Source organism: Pleurodeles waltl, chromosome 6 (genome assembly GCF_031143425.1).
Source record: "Pleurodeles waltl isolate 20211129_DDA chromosome 6, aPleWal1.hap1.20221129, whole genome shotgun sequence".
Classification (NCBI taxonomy): domain Eukaryota; kingdom Metazoa; phylum Chordata; class Amphibia; order Caudata; family Salamandridae; genus Pleurodeles; species Pleurodeles waltl.
The window spans coordinates 1,679,838,715-1,679,861,622 of record NC_090445.1 but is presented as its reverse complement, the minus strand read 5'-3'; the positions used below and the strand labels follow the sequence as shown (position 1 = coordinate 1,679,861,622).

Below are 22,908 nucleotides of genomic sequence, written 5' to 3'. Positions count from 1 at the left end.
TATACTGTACTCTTCACCTAACCTCCCTCTGCCCAACTTCTCTCCCCACCCTCCTCTCTTCCTCACTTTTCTATGTACCCCTCTTTTGGGCTGCCTCAGTGTCACTTCTCTTTTTCTCCTTATATGTCTCATTCTGTTCTTCACTTGTGCTTGTCTGCTATCTTTCAGCCTCCTTCAGTCCATCTCTTCTTCCTCTTTCCACCACTCTGTCTCTGCATCTCTGTGTACCTACATCACCTTTTCTATCTCAATTCTCTCTGCCTCACGTCTGTATAAATTTTTTCTCCCTCAAAAAACATCGTTCTACATTTTTCTCTAAACCTCACCTCGCTCTACCGCTTTTATGCCTTGTTCTATGTAACTGCTGTTTTAAACCATCTCTCTATCAGTCTTCTGTCTACATCTCACACAAGGCCGGACTGGGCATCGAGCATGTCCCCAGGAGGCTGGAAGGGTGGGTGGACACTTTTGTAACTGGGGTGGGGAGGGGTGGGGTTGTAGCAGTGCATCAGTTTTAAAAGCACTGCAGAGTTCCTTGACAATCCATCAGTTTCCAGGTAACAATAAGAGTGCCGAGATCGCTCTAGTGACTGATGTACTTACTGGAGGGAGATCGGAGTTTTGTCTAGGGGCAGTTTTGATTCATCTAAGGTAGCTCAGATGGTTAATATTCCTGTTGTAAAGAACATGTAATATGCAGACCACAGAACAGTATTTTATGTGCACTGCTCAGTGGGATACTGCTTTTGTCACAAAGATCCTTTAGTTACTGTGCAGTTACAATCATATTCTAGCACTGTGAGGTATGAAATGCCATCAAAGACCTGAATGGAAACCACATGGTACTGGTTAAAAAGCTATGTCGTTTCCCAAGTCTTTGATTGTCCTCATTTTGCTAAAAAGGGTTTGTTTAGGTAAAAATAAATTATTAGTAAAGTCAACCCTAATTAGTGTATTACGTTTTGAATCGTGAGTTTGTGCATCCCCAGACCAAGCACTCTTCAAACAATGCCTACCGGTGTGGATGACATGTGAATGACATGGGACCTTGTAGTCCCCTTTGTCTTATGTAACATTTTCTAAACACTGCTTTACACAGGTATGATTCATTGTCTCTGTGTGTGTGATGTAAACCGCTCCAACTCCATACGCTGGTAAGAGAGGTGCTTTGAAACAAATGAAATACATGCGAGGAGGGGCTATGGAGCGGTGTCTCAGGGTGACAGCTGTCTAGTCCTCCAGGCGGTGGCTGCGATTGCCCAGCACCGGAGCCATGTCAAATCCCACTCCCCGCTGAAACCCCCACAGTGTGGAGACTGAGATCCGCCTCCCGATGTTTCCATGCCAATATTCCCCTCCCCCCCCCAAGCGGTCCCCTCTCACGACCTGCCTTACCCTGGACCTGTGCCGCCCTGGCCACGAACCTACATGACCTTACGTTCCCCTGTTAGCAAGTGATTGAGTATAACACCTGCATCTACTTGCTAGTCGCTGAGACTGTCTATACTTTTATTTGTCATGTAATATTGTTGCTTGTTACTTAAAGGCTGCAAAGTTTCTCTATATTCCACTGTGATTGCTTGGACTGTTCCCATTGTTGCTGTATGATGCCAGTTACATTGTTCTCACCTGCTGCTCATATGTGTGCTTGTGTGCCACCCTGCAAGGGCTATGTCTCATTATGTCTCCACAGTGTCACATCCACTGCACAACATGAAGGCGGCACTCAAACAACGGTGGGTGCCATAGGCTCGGTCGTCACAAGACCTCCCCCCTCACTGCCCACCCACTTACGGGGTGACCTATGATCTGTCATGCCCTGCTGGCCCTCACAGTCATTGCCCCACCCTGCCGCCTGCTTAACCCCTCCACATGCGCCCTGATCTCATCACCATAGCCTGGTGGGACCCCACCGCCCCCGAATCCTGGCTTGATGCGGTATTGAAATCTCCCCCCGCCCGCAGCCTTATGACGACCTTATCTTTCAACCTCAACACACGTGTGCACCTCCTGCTGACTCGCTGCGACACCCCTGGTGCCGTGACACTGCAAGCTTAGAGTTAATGGATATAGAAGTCCCCTGGGAACCACTCCTGTCCTAGAGTTGCTTTAAGCTTCTTGTCATAACTCCAAGCAGCCCTGCACACATTGTATCCAAGGGCCCCGCACCGAATCCCTTTCCCCAATCTACCTTGTCCCTTCCCCTCTCTTCCCCCACAGTCCCCTCCCTATATCGCCTCACCTTCACCTTAAAAGGGCTACGATCCAGTGATGTCCTACGACCTCCATGCCGACTTGATGCCGGCCCCCTTGAATGCGCATACCTCTTCCCTTTGTGTTATTACCTGGAATGTTCACTGTTTAATGCACTACATCAAGCACAAGAAAGTGCTCTCCTATTTGCAGTCCAAAAGGGTGGATGTGGCACTGCTGCAGGAGATCCATCTCTCGGGCCTGGAGTCTGAAAAGCTGCATCAGGACTGGTGGGTTGGGTGCTCCATAGCAGTCTCCCAGAGTCGTCACCGTCTGGAACTACCCCCTCAACCCAGGAAAAACATTGTTGTGATACTTATTCAAAAATCCCTTCCCATCACTGTCTTCAAGTCCTGGTCTCACTCAGGCGGTTCTATGTCTTTGCAATACTAAGACTAGGGGACCGGACGCTGTGGGGCCGATCGGTTTATGCTCCCACAGGTTCCAAACGTCCATTCTTCTTACACCTCAACCGTCTCCTCATGAAAATCATGCCTCTCACCTTCTCATTGGGGGCGACTGGAACAAAGCGTGGAACGCAGTGCTGGAGCGAACAGGCCCCTTGGACACCAGCAATAATGCTGACAGAGCCCTCCTAAATGACGTGATTTCTGACCACGGACTGACAGACTACTGGTGACTCTCTCACTCGGCGGACCGGGAATACACTTTCTTATCCACAATGCATGGCAATCCAGACTCGACTACTTCCTGCTCTCCGACCGGATGGTGGCCGTTGCCCAGGACTCCCAACTTCTAGAGGCGGTACTGTCTGACCACCCCGACCTGCTAACACTAGACCTGGGTTTCACCACTCCAGGACTAAAACCAGTGCACGTGAATGTAGTGCGATATTGCTCCCTCCAGGGCAAAGCCAATTTTGCTCCCATGTATCCTCATACCTTTCGGACAACAGGGGTTCGGTCTCCCACGTGTCCTTGTGGGCAGCAGCAAGGGCCACCATACGTGGTCAATTTATGAGCGATGTGGCCCTAGAAAATAAGAGACAGATATTGGGACACTCACATGCCTCTGCACTGCAAGGCCTTTCCCTTCTACCTGCTGCCAGCTGGAAAAGGCCCACATGGACCTCAGTGCCCTGTTCACCAACAAAGCTGAATATGCACTTCAGAGATTCAAGGGCCGTCACTATGAAGAGGCCTTTCGGCAGCGCAGTTACGCCAGCAGGAGGCGGCACTTGCTATCCCCGCCTTACGATCCACAGACGGCGTGTTACTCACTCACCCGTCCACAAGCTATAGTTGATGAATTTGCCACCTTCTACAGGTCTGTTTGCATCTCAGAGGTGGCAGCGAACCCTGCCTGCCTGGAGGCCTTCTAGGATGCCATCCATCTCCCTAGACTTAATGACTCGGGCAGAGCCCTTCTGGATGGGGAGATCAGCAAGATTGAAATCGTGCAAGCTATTTCCGGCCTCCCTTACCATAAGTCCCCCGGGTAAGATGGTTTTCCTGCAGAGTTTGATAAATGGACACTCTCTGTGTTCGATACTCTCTGTGACGCATTTCGTAATGCCGAACAGGCCTCCCTGATTCCATCTCCACCAAGACGGTGATAGCAGTCCTACCCAAACAAGGGAAAAGCCCTCTCCTATGTGGTAGTTATAGACCTACATCATTTCTCAATGGGGATATTAAAATACTTGCTAGCGTCCTCATGGCCCACCTTCGCAAAGTGATCCCGACCTTGATCCATCATACACAGGTGGGCTTTGTCCCCGGACGATCCTCAAAATTGCCTCCGAACTCTCGTGCACACCCTGTGGACAGCCAAAGATCTCCAGGACGAGGCGCTTGCAGTCGCTCTGGATGCTGAGAAGGCATTCGACCGGATACAGTGGGACTACCTCTTTGCGACCTTGCGGTGGTTCGGTCTGGGGGAAGGGTTTTTCGCCAAAGTCCGCTGGCTATATGACTCTCCCACAGCCCAGGTCAACTGAGGTGGCTCTCTGTCAGAACCATTCGCAATGAGATGTGGGACCCAACAGGGCTGCCCGTTATCATCCCTGCTGTTCCTCTTGGCGATGGAGCCCCCTACAATATGCCAGTCTCCACTAATATCAGTGGTCCCCATACCTGGGGGCGTCCTCTAAGATCTACCTGTTTGCAGATGACTTACTCCTCACCCTCACTGACCTACTGAAATCCCTCCGGGCCTTCAGGAAGTCATTGCCCGATTTGCAGCACTCTCAGGGTATCAGGTGAAATATGACAAAGGTGAAGCATTGCCCCTCTCGCGGATGACAAATCGTGCTGCGGTTGCAGGACATCAATTCTGCTGTATCACAACTTAAATACTTAGGGGTCTACATAAACAGGGGCCTGGAAAAAATGGGACTGGTTAATATAGATCATTTAATAACCTGCATGAAACTCAATTCCGCTAAATGGTCACACTTTGGCGACTCAATGTGGGGAAGAGTGCAGGCGGTCCGAATGGTGACTCTTCCGCGGTTCACCTAAGTATTAGGCATGTCGCCCCTCCTAGTCCCGCTGACTGTGCTATGGTCAGTCGATGCCGGTATATGTTCTTTTGCTTGGGGGTCCAGTCGCTCTCGTCTAGCTGGTCCAAACTCCTAGCACACCACTCATGCGGCAACATGGGCCTTGCCCTGTAGCTCTCTCAGCTGGCTTGCATGCTCCCCAGAACACAGGACCCCTACCAACCCCTTTTGGGGTAGCGGCAGAGAGCTACATACTGGCAGGAGGAAAGGCTTACAACTAATCTATGGCAGCAGGAGGCCCCGGTTGCAACCCACCAACCCAATCATACAAGCCATGTTGAAATCCTTGCACCGAGCCCACCGACTCCTTAAAGTACACCAGCTCCTCCATGAACACGCTCCGGTATGAGGAAATTCGGCCCTCCACACTGGGGGTAGGGCTCTGGAGTGAGGCAGCTGGCAAGCGACGGGCATCGCCAGCCTACACCAGATACTTGGACGGAGGTGCTCTTAAATCCTTTGCATTGTTCCTGGAGACATTTGAATTACCCCACCCCCCAACAGGAATGGAGATTCTCCATCTCCAGCACTTCCTCTGATGATGTGGGGGCCCGTGGCCTTGGGCCCTCCCTGGTGGCATCCTACCTTAGAACATGGGGTTGTTTCTGTGGTGTTTTGTCCGTTTTTTACAGCCTTATCAGCCAACACCTCTTTTCATGTCCCCCCCCCCTTATCCTCCACACTAAATGGCAGAATCGGGTACAAATAGAATATGAAGAGGAGGACTGGGCTGGCCTCTTACAAGCCGTAGTCTGAGGAACACTAGAGACTCCTCTGAAGTTTTACCTTTTCAAGACACTGCATGATTGTTACGGGACCCTTCTAAGGCTACGGTGGTGGGCTTATTGCTCCACTCATCCTGCTGATGCTTCCCCGAGTATCGATGCTCACCCCCCCTCCCCACAGTATTGGGTACACAGAATACCCCTTACCCTACTATGCACTCATAACAAAGTACACTACTCACGCCAGAAGGAAACAGAAAGCACTGGAAGTAATTTGCTGACATGATACACCGTGACGTTGTAGCGCTGGGCATTTGCCTCACTCCATCCTTCTCCCAAGCTGTTGGTGTGCATGCCTGGCCTTGTTACTGTATTAATGTGTAATGTTTCTACGGTTCCCCCCCCCTTCCCAAAAATAGATTGTAAACTCAGTCGTTCTGCGCAAGGGGCATTAATACTGGAGTGTAGTTAGCATTGTAGGCCAGAGTGTGTGCAAAGGGCTGTGAGGATAGAGGTGCACCGATGGATACTTCAATCAATCAATCAATCAATCAAAGAAATTTGTAGAGCACGCTACTCACCCGTGAGGGTCTCAAGGCGCTGGTGGGATGGGAGAATTGGGAGGGGGGGCGGTCCAGGGAGGGTCACTGGTCGAACAGCCAAGTCTTGAGGTTCTTTCTGAAGACCAGTAGGTCTTTGGTTTTGCGAAGGTCAAGTTTATGAATTACAGCAACTTCTGCGCACTGCAAAGGGTAAAAGTGCCTCCTTAGGTCAATGTAGACCTGCCTGTTATAGCATCTAGTGCAGTGCTTAATTTGTAAATAAAAAGGTGCTGGTGTGTAGGAGGCTGGACTGGCTTGTAGTGAGTACCAAGGGGTACTTGCACCTTGCACCAGGCCCAGTTATCCCTTATTAGTGTATAGGGTGTCTAGCAGCTTAGGCTGATAGATAATGGTAGCTTAGCAAAGCAGCTCAGGCTGAACTAGGAGACGTGTGAAGCTACTACAGTACCACTTAGTGTCATATGCACAATATCATAAGAAAACACAATACACAGTTATACTAAAAATAAAGGTACTTTATTTTTATGACAATATGCCAAAGTATCTTAGAGTGTACCCTCAGTGAGAGGATAGGAAATATACACAAGATATATATACACAATAGCAAAAATATGCAGTATAGTCTTAGAAAACAGTGCAAACAATGTATAGTTACAATAGGATGCAATGGGGAAACATAGGGATAGGGGCAACACAAACCATATACTCCAAAAGTGGAATGCGAACCACGAATGGACCCCAAACCTATGTGACCTTGTAGAGGGTCGCTGGGACTATTAGAAAATAGTGAGAGTTAGAAAAATAACCCTCCCCAAGACCCTGAAAAGTGAGTGCAAAGTGCACTAAAGTTCCCCTAAGGACAAAATAGTCGTGTTAGAGGGAGAATGCAAGGAACACACAAATCAGCAATGCCACAACGATGGATTCCTGTCTGAGGGTACCTGTGGAACAAGGGGACCAAGTCCAAAAGTCACAAGCAGCTCGGAGATGGGCAGATGCCCAAGAAATGCCAGCGGTTGGTGCAAAGAAGCTCTTACTAGGCTGAAGAACTGTGAATACTGCAGGAACGACAAGGGCTAGAGACTTCCCCTTTGGAGGATGGATCCCCCACGCCTTGGAGAGTCGTGCAGAAGTGTTTTCCTGCCGGATGGACGCCAACAAGCCTTGCTACACGCAAATCGTACGTTTGGCGTTTTTGGACGCTGCTGGGGCCCAGGAGGGACCAGGAGGTTGCAAATTGGACCTGCAGAGAGAGGGGACGTCGAGCAAGACAAAGAGCCCTCACTGAAGCAGGTAGCACCCGGAGAAGTGCCAGAAACAGGCACTACGAGGATGCGTGAAACGGTGCTCGCCGAAGTTGCACAAAGGAGTCCCACGTCGCCGGAGACCAACTTAGAAAGTCGTGCAATGCAGGTTAGAGTGCCGTGGACGCAGGCTTGGCTGTGCACGAAGGATTTCCACCGGAAGTGCACAGGGGCCGGAGTAGCTTGCAAAGTCGCGGTTCCCAGCAATGCAGCCCAGCGAGGTGAGGCAAGGACTTACCTCCACCAAACTTGGGCTGAAGAGTCACTGGACTGTGGGGGTCACTTGGACGGTGTCGCTGGATTCGAGGGACCTCGCTCGTCGTGCTGAGAGGAGACCCAAGGGACCGGAAATGCAGCTTTTTGGTGCCTGCGGTTGCAGGGGGAAGATTCCGTCGACCCACGGGAGATTTCTTCGGAGCTTCTGGTGCAGAGAGGAGGCAGACTACCCCCACAGCATGCACAAGCAGGAAAACAGTCGAGAAGGCGGCAGGATCAGCGTTACAGAGTTGCAGTAGTCGTCTTTGCTACTATGTTGCAGGTTTGCAGGCTTCCAGCGCGGTCAGCGGTCGATTCCTTATCAGAAGGTGAAGAGGGAGATGCAGAGGAACTCGGCTGAGCTCATGCATTCGTTATCTAAAGTTTCCCCAGAGACAGAGACCCTAAATAGCCAGAAAAGAGGGTTTGGCTACCTAGGAGAGAGGAAAGGCTACTAACACCTGAAGGAGCCTATCACAAGGAGTCTCTGACGTCACCTGGTGGCACTGGCCACTCAGAGCAGTCCAGTGTGCTAGCAGCACCTCTGTTTCCAAGATGGCAGAGGTCTGGAGCACACTGGAGGAGCTCTGGACACCTCCCAGGGGAGGTGCAGGTCAGGGGAGTGGTCACTTCCCTTTCCTTTGTCCAGTTTCGCGCCAGAGCAGGGGCTAAGGGGTCCCTGAACCGGTGTAGACTGGCTTATGCAGAATTGGGCACCTCTGTGCCCAACAAAGCATTTCCAGAGGCTGGGGGAGGCTACTCCTCCCCTGCCTTCACACCATTTTCCAAAGTGAGAGGGTGTCACACCCTCTCTCAGAGGAAGTTCTTTGTTCTGCCATCCTGGGCCAGGCCTGGCTGGACCCCAGGAGGGCAGATGCCTGTCTGAGGGGTTGGCAGCAGCAGCAGCTGCAGTGAAACCCCAGGAAGGGCAGTTTGGCAGTACCAGGGTCTGTGCTACAGACCACTGGGATCATGGAATTGTACCAACAATGCCAGGATGGCATAGAGGGGGCAATTCCATGATCATAGACATGTTACATGGCCATATTCGGAGTTACCATGGTGAAGCTACATATAGGTAGTGACCTATATGTAGTGCACGCGTGTAATGGTGTCCCCGCACTCACAAAGTTCAGGGAATTGGCTCTGAACAATGTGGGGGCACCTTGGCTAGTGCCAGGGTGCCCTCACACTAAGTAACTTTGCACCTAACCTTTACCAGGTAAAGGTTAGACATATAGGTGACTTATAAGTTACTTAAGTGCAGTGTAAAATGGCTGTGAAATAACGTGGACGTTATTTCACTCAGGCTGCAGTGGCAGGCCTGTGTAAGAATTGTCAGAGCTCCCTATGGGTGGCAAAAGAAATGCTGCAGCCCATAGGGATCTCCTGGAACCCCAATACCCTGGGTACCTCAGTACCATATACTAGGGAATTATAAGGGTGTTCCAGTAAGCCAATGTAAATTGGTAAAAAATGGTCACTAGCCTGTTAGTGACAATTTGAAAGTAATGAGAGAGCATAACCACTGAGGTTCTGGTTAGCAGAGCCTCAGTGAGACAGTTAGGCACCACACAGGGAACATATACATGCACACCTATGAGCACTGGGGCCCTGTGTGACAGGGTCCCAGTGACACATACATATAGGCCACAAACCTATGAGCACTGGGGTCCTGACTAGCAGGATCCCAGTGACACATAACAACCATACTGAAAACATGGTGTTTTCACTATGAGCACTGAGGCCTGGCTATCAGGATCCCAGTGAGACAGTGAAAACAGTGACAAACACCCTGACATACACTCACAAACAGGCCAAAAGTGGGGGTAACAAGGCTAGAAAGAGGCTACCTTCTCACACAACCCCCCCCCAAACGAAGGACAATAAGGCTAACCTTGGCCAGTTGAGACTTTATTGTCTAAGTGGTGATAAGTAGAGAGTAGCTCTGCAATAGACTGGTTACTCCCTTTATCATCCACTAAATGGTTACTTCCCTGTGGGGATGTAAACCACCCTGTTTGAAGTTTTTTAGCTAAGCAACAATGTGAAGATGTATTTTCAGAGTTTCTATCAGTAAGTTTTAGTTTAGAGCAGTGGGAATTGTCCACTGAACCTATTTGTAGTGATGGAAATGCCAGACAGGGATGCTGTCTCAGAAAAGCCATAGCTGGGCAAAAACTTTGTCCATATGGCTGGAAGAGAGAACAGGGATGCTGTTTCTCTTGGGTTGGAGCAGGGCAGGGATGCTGTCCTATCAGCTCCACACTAGGGCAGGGATGCTGTCCTAAGTGTTGTGAGGTAGTGCAGGGTTTCTGCACTAAAGTTTCTCTGGGAGGGTTGGAGGGATGCTCCATGTTAACTAAAATGGTGCTGTTTTTCTCACCAATGTTAGTTATCCCACAGAGAGGTACTTCCACCTCAGGGAGTCCAGCTTTGCCAGCTGATGATTCCCTTGGAACAGGTGCCACCCCAGGAGAGGTTTCTCCCACCACAGGAATAGTATCCTGAATGGTAGGGTGGTTAGGGGATACTGTGATAACCTTTTTACCTGTTGATGGAGAGGGATCCTGAGTTTTCAGGCCTTCTCTCCTTTGCTTTTTCATTTCACTTGAAATGAGAGGGAACAATTCCTCAGGGATGCCCAGCATGGCTGCATGGGCATAAAACTCTACATCAGCCCAACCTGAGGCCTCTAGGTCATTACCTAAGAGACAGTCTACAGGTAAGCTAGGTGATACCACCACCTGCTTAGGGCCAGTAACTCCACCCCAACTAAACTGAATTATAGCTAAGGGAAGAAACTTAGTGGAGTTATGGACATCAATAATCTTATACTGTTGTCCGATGATGTGTTGTTCAGGAGGCACTAGGTTTTCAGTCACCAAAGTGAAACTGGCACCTGTGTCCCTGTAGGCCAAGGCCTCAACACCATTTATTGAAACTGTCTGCCTGTACTTATCCATTGTAAGGGGACAAGCAGCCAGTGTGGCAAGGCCAATGCCACTAGGTGTGACAGAAACTGTCTTGGGACTGATTACATCAGTTTCCACTATGGACCCATAAGTGAACCCAACTACACCCTTTGCTTGACTGTTGCCAGCAGTCCCACCACTAGTACCACTACTGCTAGGGGCACTAGAGCTTGATGTATTAGTGGTGGTAGGCTCAGGGGGTTTACCTGGACAGGACTTATCCCCTGGCCTATGGCCTCTGTTTTTACACACAAAGCACCAGGGCTTTTTAATGTGTGCAGGTTGGGAAGAAGAGGAAGAATTTGTTTTATCCCCACCCTCTGAAGAGTGTTTAAGATTTGAAGTGGGATCTTTGGTTTTACCCTTATCCCCATGCTTATCTTGAGATTTTTCACCATCTTTCTTCTTATTGCCATCTTTGTCACCCCCTGTATGAACTTTTCTGTTCACCCTTGTTCTGACCCATTTGTCTGCCTTCTTTCCCAATTCTTGGGGAGAGGTCAGATCAGAGTCTACCAGGTACTGGTGCAACAAATCAGACACACAATTATTAAGAATATGCTCTCTCAGGATCAAGTTATACAGGCTGTCATAATCAGTAACTTTACTGCCATGTAACCACCCCTCCAAGGCCTTCACTGCCTGGTCAATGAAATCAACCCAGTCTTGTGAAGACTCCTTTTTGGTATCTCTGAACTTTATCCTGTACTGTTCAGTGGTTAAGCCATAACCATCCAGGAGTGCATTCTTAAGAACTTGGAAATTGTTAGCATCATTTTCTTTTACAGTAAGGAGCCTATCCCTACCTTTTCCAGTAAATGATAGCCATAGAATAGCAGCCCACTGCTTTTGAGGGACATCCTGTACAGCACAGGCCCTCTCAAGTGCAGCAAACCACTTGTTAATGTCATCCCCCTCCTTGTAAGGGGGAACTATCTTATGCAGATTCCTGGAATCATGCTCTTTTGCAAGATGACTATGGGGAATACTGCTGCTGCCACCATGGGTATCTAAACCCATTTGCTGTCTTTCCCTCTCTATTTCTAAAGACTGTCTATCCAAATCCAGCTGTTGCTTCTTGAGCTTCAGTCTGGTTTGCTCCACTCTCAATCTATTGAGCTCCCTTTCTAACAATCTGTCATCAGGGTGGGTGGGAGGGACATTTCTAGATACAGAGGTATGATGGGAATGAACAGAAGGAGACCTGTCCCTTACCAAGGGCACCCTAACAGCTTGGCTACCAGCATAATGTGAGAGCACATCATCAGTATGATGTGATTCAACCTCTGTTCCAACTATGCTAGACTGTCTAGTAATGGGTAGGCTGAGAAGTTTCTTTCCTGAACCTTTTCCTGGGGGAGTCTCTGGATCAGATTGAGAACCATTAGCTACTTTTTCTACAGATTGGGCACTTATGGCCTTATCCTGTACTCTAAGCATATTAATTAACAGTTCTAAGGAAGGATTCTTCCCTACACTCAAACCTCTCTCTATGCAGAGACTCCTTGCTCCTTTCCAGCTAAGGTGATCATATGCAAGTTTTGACAGTTCAACTTTTTGGCCTGTGCCAGACATTTTTTAGAGAGAGTTAAAGTGATAGACAAAGAGAAAAAAGTTTTCAGAACTTTTTGGAAAGACAGAAAAAACTTTTTAAACTTTTAAGAACTTTTTGAAAGTTTAGAAGTACTTTTCAGCACTTAGAAAAGAGTGAAAAGAGGAAATGCAAAACTTTTTGGCTATGTGTATATACACTGACCTTGTTTTGTATATTTTTCTCTTATGAAAAGTACAATGACAAGAGTGGTAAGTAGTCTCAAAGCACTTATCCCACCGCTGCACAACCAATGTAGGAGGCTGGACTGGCTTGTAGTGAGTACCAAGGGGTACTTGCACCTTGCACCAGGCCCAGTTATCCCTTATTAGTGTATAGGGTGTCTAGCAGCTTAGGCTGATAGATAATGGTAGCTTAGCAAAGCAGCTCAGGCTGAACTAGGAGACGTGTGAAGCTACTACAGTACCACTTAGTGTCATATGCACAATATCATAAGAAAACACAATACACAGTTATACTAAAAATAAAGGTACTTTATTTTTATGACAATATGCCAAAGTATCTTAGAGTGTACCCTCAGTGAGAGGATAGGAAATATACACAAGATATATATACACAATAGCAAAAATATGCAGTATAGTCTTAGAAAACAGTGCAAACAATGTATAGTTACAATAGGATGCAATGGGGAAACATAGGGATAGGGGCAACACAAACCATATACTCCAAAAGTGGAATGCGAACCACGAATGGACCCCAAACCTATGTGACCTTGTAGAGGGTCGCTGGGACTATTAGAAAATAGTGAGAGTTAGAAAAATAACCCTCCCCAAGACCCTGAAAAGTGAGTGCAAAGTGCACTAAAGTTCCCCTAAGGACAAAATAGTCGTGTTAGAGGGAGAATGCAAGGAACACACAAATCAGCAATGCCACAACGATGGATTCCTGTCTGAGGGTACCTGTGGAACAAGGGGACCAAGTCCAAAAGTCACAAGCAGCTCGGAGATGGGCAGATGCCCAAGAAATGCCAGCGGTTGGTGCAAAGAAGCTCTTACTAGGCTGAAGAACTGTGAATACTGCAGGAACGACAAGGGCTAGAGACTTCCCCTTTGGAGGATGGATCCCCCACGCCTTGGAGAGTCGTGCAGAAGTGTTTTCCTGCCGGATGGACGCCAACAAGCCTTGCTACACGCAAATCGTACGTTTGGCGTTTTTGGACGCTGCTGGGGCCCAGGAGGGACCAGGAGGTTGCAAATTGGACCTGCAGAGAGAGGGGACGTCGAGCAAGACAAAGAGCCCTCACTGAAGCAGGTAGCACCCGGAGAAGTGCCAGAAACAGGCACTACGAGGATGCGTGAAACGGTGCTCGCCGAAGTTGCACAAAGGAGTCCCACGTCGCCGGAGACCAACTTAGAAAGTCGTGCAATGCAGGTTAGAGTGCCGTGGACGCAGGCTTGGCTGTGCACGAAGGATTTCCACCGGAAGTGCACAGGGGCCGGAGTAGCTTGCAAAGTCGCGGTTCCCAGCAATGCAGCCCAGCGAGGTGAGGCAAGGACTTACCTCCACCAAACTTGGGCTGAAGAGTCACTGGACTGTGGGGGTCACTTGGACGGTGTCGCTGGATTCGAGGGACCTCGCTCGTCGTGCTGAGAGGAGACCCAAGGGACCGGAAATGCAGCTTTTTGGTGCCTGCGGTTGCAGGGGGAAGATTCCGTCGACCCACGGGAGATTTCTTTGGAGCTTCTGGTGCAGAGAGGAGGCAGACTACCCCCACAGCATGCACAAGCAGGAAAACAGTCGAGAAGGCGGCAGGATCAGCGTTACAGAGTTGCAGTAGTCGTCTTTGCTACTATGTTGCAGGTTTGCAGGCTTCCAGCGCGGTCAGCGGTCGATTCCTTATCAGAAGGTGAAGAGGGAGATGCAGAGGAACTCGGCTGAGCTCATGCATTCGTTATCTAAAGTTTCCCCAGAGACAGAGACCCTAAATAGCCAGAAAAGAGGGTTTGGCTACCTAGGAGAGAGGAAAGGCTACTAACACCTGAAGGAGCCTATCACAAGGAGTCTCTGACGTCACCTGGTGGCACTGGCCACTCAGAGCAGTCCAGTGTGCTAGCAGCACCTCTGTTTCCAAGATGGCAGAGGTCTGGAGCACACTGGAGGAGCTCTGGACACCTCCCAGGGGAGGTGCAGGTCAGGGGAGTGGTCACTTCCCTTTCCTTTGTCCAGTTTCGCGCCAGAGCAGGGGCTAAGGGGTCCCTGAACCGGTGTAGACTGGCTTATGCAGAATTGGGCACCTCTGTGCCCAACAAAGCATTTCCAGAGGCTGGGGGAGGCTACTCCTCCCCTGCCTTCACACCATTTTCCAAAGTGAGAGGGTGTCACACCCTCTCTCAGAGGAAGTTCTTTGTTCTGCCATCCTGGGCCAGGCCTGGCTGGACCCCAGGAGGGCAGATGCCTGTCTGAGGGGTTGGCAGCAGCAGCAGCTGCAGTGAAACCCCAGGAAGGGCAGTTTGGCAGTACCAGGGTCTGTGCTACAGACCACTGGGATCATGGAATTGTACCAACAATGCCAGGATGGCATAGAGGGGGCAATTCCATGATCATAGACATGTTACATGGCCATATTCGGAGTTACCATGGTGAAGCTACATATAGGTAGTGACCTATATGTAGTGCACGCGTGTAATGGTGTCCCCGCACTCACAAAGTTCAGGGAATTGGCTCTGAACAATGTGGGGGCACCTTGGCTAGTGCCAGGGTGCCCTCACACTAAGTAACTTTGCACCTAACCTTTACCAGGTAAAGGTTAGACATATAGGTGACTTATAAGTTACTTAAGTGCAGTGTAAAATGGCTGTGAAATAACGTGGACGTTATTTCACTCAGGCTGCAGTGGCAGGCCTGTGTAAGAATTGTCAGAGCTCCCTATGGGTGGCAAAAGAAATGCTGCAGCCCATAGGGATCTCCTGGAACCCCAATACCCTGGGTACCTCAGTACCATATACTAGGGAATTATAAGGGTGTTCCAGTAAGCCAATGTAAATTGGTAAAAAATGGTCACTAGCCTGTTAGTGACAATTTGAAAGTAATGAGAGAGCATAACCACTGAGGTTCTGGTTAGCAGAGCCTCAGTGAGACAGTTAGGCACCACACAGGGAACATATACATGCACACCTATGAGCACTGGGGCCCTGTGTGACAGGGTCCCAGTGACACATACATATAGGCCACAAACCTATGAGCACTGGGGTCCTGACTAGCAGGATCCCAGTGACACATAACAACCATACTGAAAACATGGTGTTTTCACTATGAGCACTGAGGCCTGGCTATCAGGATCCCAGTGAAAACAGTGACAAACACCCTGACATACACTCACAAACAGGCCAAAAGTGGGGGTAACAAGGCTAGAAAGAGGCTACCTTCTCACATGGTGCCCAAAGCCCTCCCCTTAAACATGCGGCTGCTGCAATTAAATGTGTGAACACAGAATACTGAGGCAGTGTAATCCTGAAGCCTTCTCGGGCCTCTTTAATCCATATAAAGCCACTCATTGCCCCTTCAGCTCACTCTTGCAGCTTTCTACTTTCTTCCTTTGTGACTCTTTTTCGTTTTTTTCTCCCTCCGTCTTTCCCATATGTGTCTTTTGCTCGCACCAAATGCTTGAAGCAGGAGAATAAGCCCCGGCCCTAAAAAATAAGTGCCAGTGCCCAGCCCCGGAAACAACAAGCACAAATTAAGCACTGATTCAGTGGCCCTGTCCAGTCTCTGCCTTTTCACTGGCTTCCCCTCCAGTCTGTGTGCCAGTTCTGGAGTGCAAGCCTTTAAAAACTGCATCTCCTTGTTGCTCTCCACGCTATGTAGAGAACATTCTTTCACTTCATACCTTCATGTTTGATGAAGGGAAATGTGATGCTCACCATTAGCACAATGGGCGTGGTGGTACCTGCTGAGGCCCCCCAATGGTGTGAGATGCGCATTGCACCCTCCCACCCATATCTGAGTTTTACTCCCCACCCAGGGGGCTGCTGGGCTCTTTGCCCTTGCTTGCATTCTGGCCATTGACGCCTCTACTAGGCCACTGATGCTCATGCCTTGAAGGCTTCTTACTTGTGGTGTCCAACATTGGTCCAGGAGGGCCGGATCCAAGCCATGATTTCAAAATCACTACTAACTATGCAAATTAACTAAATTTATATTAATTTTATGTAAATGTATTTTATGTGGTTATCCTGAAAATCAGCGACGGATCCTGCTCTCCTGGTCCTACAATGGACACCTTATTGGCTGTGGCTGCATTAGAGGTTTTCTGCATCTCGAGCTGTTTACCCTGAGGATTACCCCAGAGAGTAGTCTTATTGTTGATTAAACCATGGCAGACTCGGCTCAAGGATGCAGCACTATATTTTGTTACTGCGATCAATGCGCTTTCTGCTTCGTTTAGCGGGTGACTGGTTGATGCGCCTCCCTCTCACAATGATAGGTCTGGTTTAAAAATAAATGAAGTGAGAATCATCAATTCAGGTCACCATTGATAATTCATTATTATTGGTCTGCAAAGCGCTACACGTGTAAACTGATGTTTAATTTATCAACTGGGCTAAGATCTGCTTAGGGCGATCCCATTAGACCATGAAACATCTTGTTTTAGGTTAATAGAAAAAAAAACACCCCAGCAGCGCATCGGTTAAACACATCACAGGAGCTTCAACACAAGAAGCACAAGGCATCAATTCAGATAAAAGTCTGATGTAGACACATCATTAAAAACGAAATTCACTGTTGCAATGAAAGCTTTTGTGTGTAAAATTCGATTTTTTGGTGCCAGTTTTATTTGAGTTGACTTCCAGCCTGAAGAACAATGAGTTGCCCTTAGTCAAGTCTGTGAACACAGATTTCTGCAGGTTAACATACCTGCATGAAACAGATGTGGGCGTGCAGACTTTGTTGAAAACTTTGGCCGAAGCTTAATCTTTGCCTGTTCTTAGCATTTGTACCTAAAAGACAGGGGTGGAGTATTCATTGAAGGTGACATAGGTAATAGAGCATCCCTGTATTTGTGGGGATGAGGCCTCTTCAGATCTTCCACCTGGGGTGGAAAAGGTGGAGGTGTAACTGCTCATCTCCCCGAACCATAGCCTGCAAACTGTGCCCTACTGACAAGCCACCAGCGCATGTTGGCGCGGACACGTGTGTACAAGCAAAACGCGAAGTTGTGGCATTCCCACGATCCCACCTGTGAGCTCGGAGAATTGGGAAACGTGGAAACCTGTGGATGCGTATTCTTGGGGCTGCTTACCTGCATACTTTTTTTGTGAATCAGCCCAGTGATTCTATGGAGCATGTGACGTGTAATGTATACATTTCTGAAGCTGCATGTCTATAACTGCCTTTCCTTGAATTTAAACTTTTTTCTGAAGTGTACCTTTGCTTCGGTCTCACCAAGAGGCACATTTCACCTGGCTGAAGAAATGTACTTCATGACACCGCCTATACCCCACGCTGCTCAACTCGAGTTTGTCGCCTATAGATAACTAGCTAGTCTAAAAATGGATCATATTTTTAGGTCTTGTGATAGCCCATATCTTTTGATTTTAGTACATTGTATGTTATATATGATATACTTCTGGGGCTCTCAGCACCCATTGGTCTGTTAGTGTGTCATTCACAGTTTGGCTCTGCCCACCACAGCCTGCAGCCTCCGGATGACCTCAGAGTGATGCCTTTCTGCTCCTGGACAGGGTGCACCTTTAAACACAATGTAGTCCCCGGGTACAGTTTTACAAAAACACATTCACAGACATCAGCAAAGTCAGCATGCAGCCTGAAGCCAACGCTGGACCTGTTGTACCAGTGCTTGTTTTTGTAATGTGCTTGAATGTAACGCTGGGATAAAAAGGAGGGCGCTTATAAATTATGCTTTTGGTAGTAACATTTATGCTAAGATAGTTTTAGGAGAATTTTGACAAAGGGCTACTTTCTGTGGTAGGCTGGGGTTACGGCTCGTGCATGTATTTATTACCATGAATGCGCATATTTTAGCCATAAAACAGAACAAAGACGCAGCAAAATGCAGAGACTGGCCAGAGATTTGCCAGTCTTGCAACACTTCTCAGTCGTTCAACAAGACGAAATCACCGCGAGGCCCCTGGGCGAGCATCCTCGGCCCTACCTCGCTCTGTTGATGTTGCGAAGCGTTGTCTATCCCCAGAGCGGCCGGTTCCTAGGTAACCGATGTAAGCGGTGCCAACAAGGGCAGCCGTGCCAGGGCAAACCCATGGGGATGCTAGCGTGCGCCATAATCCATATGGCCCGGGAGGAGGGCGTCCCTGGAGGGGTGTTAACATTCGTTGAGCCCCCCCCCCCGTTCATAAACAGAGCCCAGTCACTCGTGGTTACTCCTATGTGAATTATACCTAATCTTTTTTACGTTATTTTAAATGAAATGAGGTTTGGTTCGATTTGTTTTTCACGTGATAGACTGCGGAGTGCTTAGTTATTGCACTGACCAGGTCGCCATTTTATTTCCACTGGCGCTGTGTATGTTCGTGTGTACATATATGTGTATCTATATATATATATATGTATATGTAAGTATATAAATGTATGTGTGTATGTATATATGTATGTTTGTCTATGCGCATGTCTATATAGGTATATGCGTCTGTGTATAAATATATGTATATATGCATATGTATGTTTATGTGTATATATACATGTGTATGTGCCTGTGTATATCTGTATATGTGTACATTTGTGTTTATGTATGTGTGTATATGTGTATATATATATATATATACATATGTGTGTGTGTATACTCGTGTGTTTGTGTGTATATGTATGTGTGTTATGTATCTTCGGGGCAAATTTGCATGTTTGCGTTGGTGTACTGCTAATTGTTGCGTTTATAGCTCCCAGCGGATTTATTCTCTTTTTCTCTCCACAGGAAGTTCTGCAGACTCTGACCAAGTTTTGTTTTCCGTTCTACGCCGACAGGTAGAGTCAGATTTTTTTCAAACTTTACTAGAGAGAAAAAAAGTGTTCGTAAAACTGCTAATGCCGATAAAATCCATTCCGCACTTAATGTTCTGTCTGTTAAAGTGTGATTTAAGACGCTCATGTGCGGGTTATGGGCGCATTATTCCCTTCCTGTGGATTTAGGAGCCTTCATCAAAAGTTTAAAAGTTACAGCGGCGTTGACTGTTTTTGACACACCTTTCGCAGCCCGCACCAGGGCCGGGTCAGGGTATTGTGGGGCCCTGGACCGGGCCCGGTTCCAGCGGTGGGCCAGGTGGGCCAGCCCCCCCCCCCCCCCCAGACATGCCCTTTGGCCCTCCCAGTATCAGCAACAGAGGCTACAGAGAAAGCATCTGTTGAGTGCTTCCTCCATGTCGGCCAATTTGATTTTTTTTTTGCTTTTGTTTACTTTAATTATCAGTCAGGGGTCAACGAGGAATCTCTAGAATACATTTTATAGCGCAAAGTTTTAATAATAGTTGTGTTACTTGTATATTGATAGGGAGAAAAATACCACCTTTAGATGATTTTCTCTATTTTTCTACTGTTTGACAAAACTCTGGGCATGCCCATAAAAAGAAAACAGCCCTGTGGCGACCTGAGCTCATGTCTGAGGCGAGCTGCAGTGGGGAGGTGTGTGTTGGGGAAGAGGAGACAGGGGTTAACCTTCCAATGATGCAGCAGGTGCAGTGGCACCAGAGCCTAGGCTGTAGGCTACCTCCAGAATTGTTTAAAATTGGGCACACATTGCCCACCCAAACGCACCCTTGTCCCATCCAGATATAAATTCCTGGAACCGGGCCTGCCCTGGACAGAAAGGGAATATGAAAGGTGGCGCTAATTTACGTACAACGTGCCATCACAGGAAGTGATGTCACAGGAAGTGCCATAAATTACCTGTTAATCTTCTGGCATCTTGGAACATCTTTGCAAGAAGCAATTGTTCTGATGTGGATATGAGTAAAGCAATACAAACATAAATAACAACACTAAAAAGAATAGGTCCTTATATTTTAAAGCTGTATTATAAGTGAAAATATGTTAGTTGCACTGGGTGGAAAAACTTGGATCAGGTTTATACAAAGCTTATATCTTTACTTCAGTGATGACATTTTTTCCAGGTTAGTACGTTATTAATAGGACTTCTGGAATTATGCAGCAGGGAGTATAACATTATGCCGCAGAGATGAACAAATTATGAGAAGGAAAGGCAGATTATGCAGCATAATGTGGTATATTTTGTGATAGACTTACCTCATTATGTTGTAATTTGTACACATGTTAAGACTATCTGGACAAAGGTTCCACCCCATTAGTACCTGTCTGACACCCAAATGTAGCATAAAGCCACTAGGCTTTGTGAGAAGCCTAGTGGCCACAGAAGCTGTAACATGGGAAACCCGGGTCGACTCACACTCTAATGTCAATCTCCAAGAATTAAACTCAAAGCATTAATATTTGATGTTAGAAGGAGATACACATCTATTGGCTGAATCGCACAGCATGAACCTAGAAAATCTGGGATTAATCACGGTTTACCTACTTGACCAAATTGTGTGATTGTAGGCAAATACTTTATTTCACCAAGTCTCCTTTTTCGTTCATCCTCACATATGAGTGCATCTTCAAGTACATGAGTTCAGCTTGTGTGGTGTACACAAACCTGTCTTTTGTTGGATTTAATAAACTATAAATTTGTACACCTGTCATTACAATCTAGCCCACTTATAGGGTGCACATGACCCCTGATTTGCATGAATGTATCTAAGTTCATCTTTGAAAATGATTACTTTTAATTATTACATCTCAACACAGAGATCCAAACTAGTTTGAACTTCACCCTCTATTTAAAGGAATACACTTTTTTTTTTTTAATTTTGAAGATTTTTTTTCTCATAAAGTTACATGTTTCATGATTTAGATGACATCTATTTTCTGGGCTTAGCTCGTGCACGGGTTCTTGGAGCCACGGCTGCTGGCCCTTGGCTCGTCTCTGGCTTGGCTCTCCCTTTTAATATGTTAGCTTGCCCTCCACTAGTAGGAGGCTGCAGCATTATGGACTGAAATGACCTCATGCTCAGGTCAGTAGTAGTGATGGGCGAGACAGAAAGCACTTGAGCCAGATACCTGGCTGCGGCACATCTCAAGGTCTTCTTTGACCCTAGAGCCCAAAAAGAGCCAAGCTCTTATATATTTTGTGTGCCACCCATTCTGTATTCTCGCATGCCAAGAATTAAAAACAAAACAATAACCTTCACTGTAAAGCAGCAAAGAGAAAGAGATGCCCATCTCGTGGCTGAACTGCACAATCAAAAAACAGAAAACCTGTGATCAATCCCGAAATTCACTGCTTGACCAAAGTTTGAGATACATTTCCAAAAACAGAAAATATAATTTCCTATTATTTTGACGGCATATTATTTGAGGCTTTGTGTATTATTTATTCACTCCATTCAGCACGTCGGTTACACTTTGCAAATTGAGAATTGTCTGGTAATCGGGATGCCGCAAGTTTTATCTATTCACATCATCACTAACACTTGTAGACATTAGCAGAACTTTGACCATAGTGGGGCTCGCGCCCCTGGACTTCCGGAAATGTCTCCAGCAGCCTCTTACTAAGGGAGTTTTGCGGTAATCACCAGTTGAAACATTTCTGCTGGTAGAATGAGGCAAATTTGTGAAAATGTTTCAAATATTGCCGACATAGATACCAATGACGTTAATATCTGCCTACTATTTCGACAATTTTTTGTGGCAGGTTCCATATTGGGGCCTTAGTGTTCACCAACACGTAAAAAAAACTTCTCAAAGTGTCATTTAAAAGTGATATTTTTAAACCTGAACTTAGAAGCAATCATGCACTCCTGCCACTAGTGAACAAAGAGCAAGTCAGTTGTCATTTGCACCATATATTTTATCAAGATTCTTAATACACAATCAGAAACATTCTTTTCTATTCAATCAAACACAAGAGGGGTCTCTGTACAGTGCACACCCTAAGCTCCAAATGTCAAGGTGCTCTTTTGTTATAATGAGGAAAAATAAGGCATAGTGAAAGAAAATGCTTGCCCTGGATCAAATGTACAAGGTGTGTTCGATCAACTAAAAATATTTACAACTGTGAAGATCGAGGAAACATTCTGGTTCGTAAAATTATGCTTTCAGACATTTGCTGCCAGCACACAGGAAATCATACAACGTCTCCCCAGAATGCCTCAAATTTTCAGAACTGTGTCCCTGGGCCCCTACAGGAAGTAGTTTTGCTTCTTTGAGTGCAGAGAGACCTTGTCTTTGATGCAGAGGCCATAACATCATTTACCAATGACTTGCTGTTCTGCGCTTGCGCGGCTGGTCTTGGGACCAGCAGATGGAAAATTGCTGCTGTTCATGTTCCTCACTATTCTCCCTGGGTTGGGCCCCAAGGCATTTTGAGGGATCAGCCTTATTATTCCCCTCCTCGTATTTTTTTAATCCATGACTTGGGTGAGGGTTCACCCTTCCCCAGGGCTTCAGCATATGGTCCTTTTATACAGAGGCGAGACCTCCAGCCGGGTTGGGAGTGTGGGGAGGTCTGCGACTAACACCCTCATCCTTGTCATTTCACCTGCAATGAAGCGGTTCGACAGGCTCCCAGTGCCCGAAAGAATGATCTTCTTCATTTGTCACAGGGTGCTGTTTTACTGGTACTGGTAGTAAATTTAAAATCACTCATCCAAGTAGCCACTCCTTCTTGAGCC

At 47.3% G+C, this 22,908-nt stretch overlaps 1 protein-coding gene across 4 annotated transcripts in view; it reads left to right on the top strand.

Moving 5' to 3' along the window:
* Window positions 1-22,908, top strand: part of DENND1A (DENN domain containing 1A) — a 1,115,636-nt gene that overhangs the window by 281,367 nt on the left and 811,361 nt on the right. For all 4 annotated transcript variants that reach the window (XM_069241713.1, XM_069241711.1, XM_069241712.1 and 1 more), the window contains exon 4: window positions 19,098-19,147. In XM_069241713.1, coding sequence (XP_069097814.1) covers window positions 19,098-19,147 — 50 coding nt within the window. The remainder of the gene's footprint in view (window positions 1-19,097; window positions 19,148-22,908) is intronic.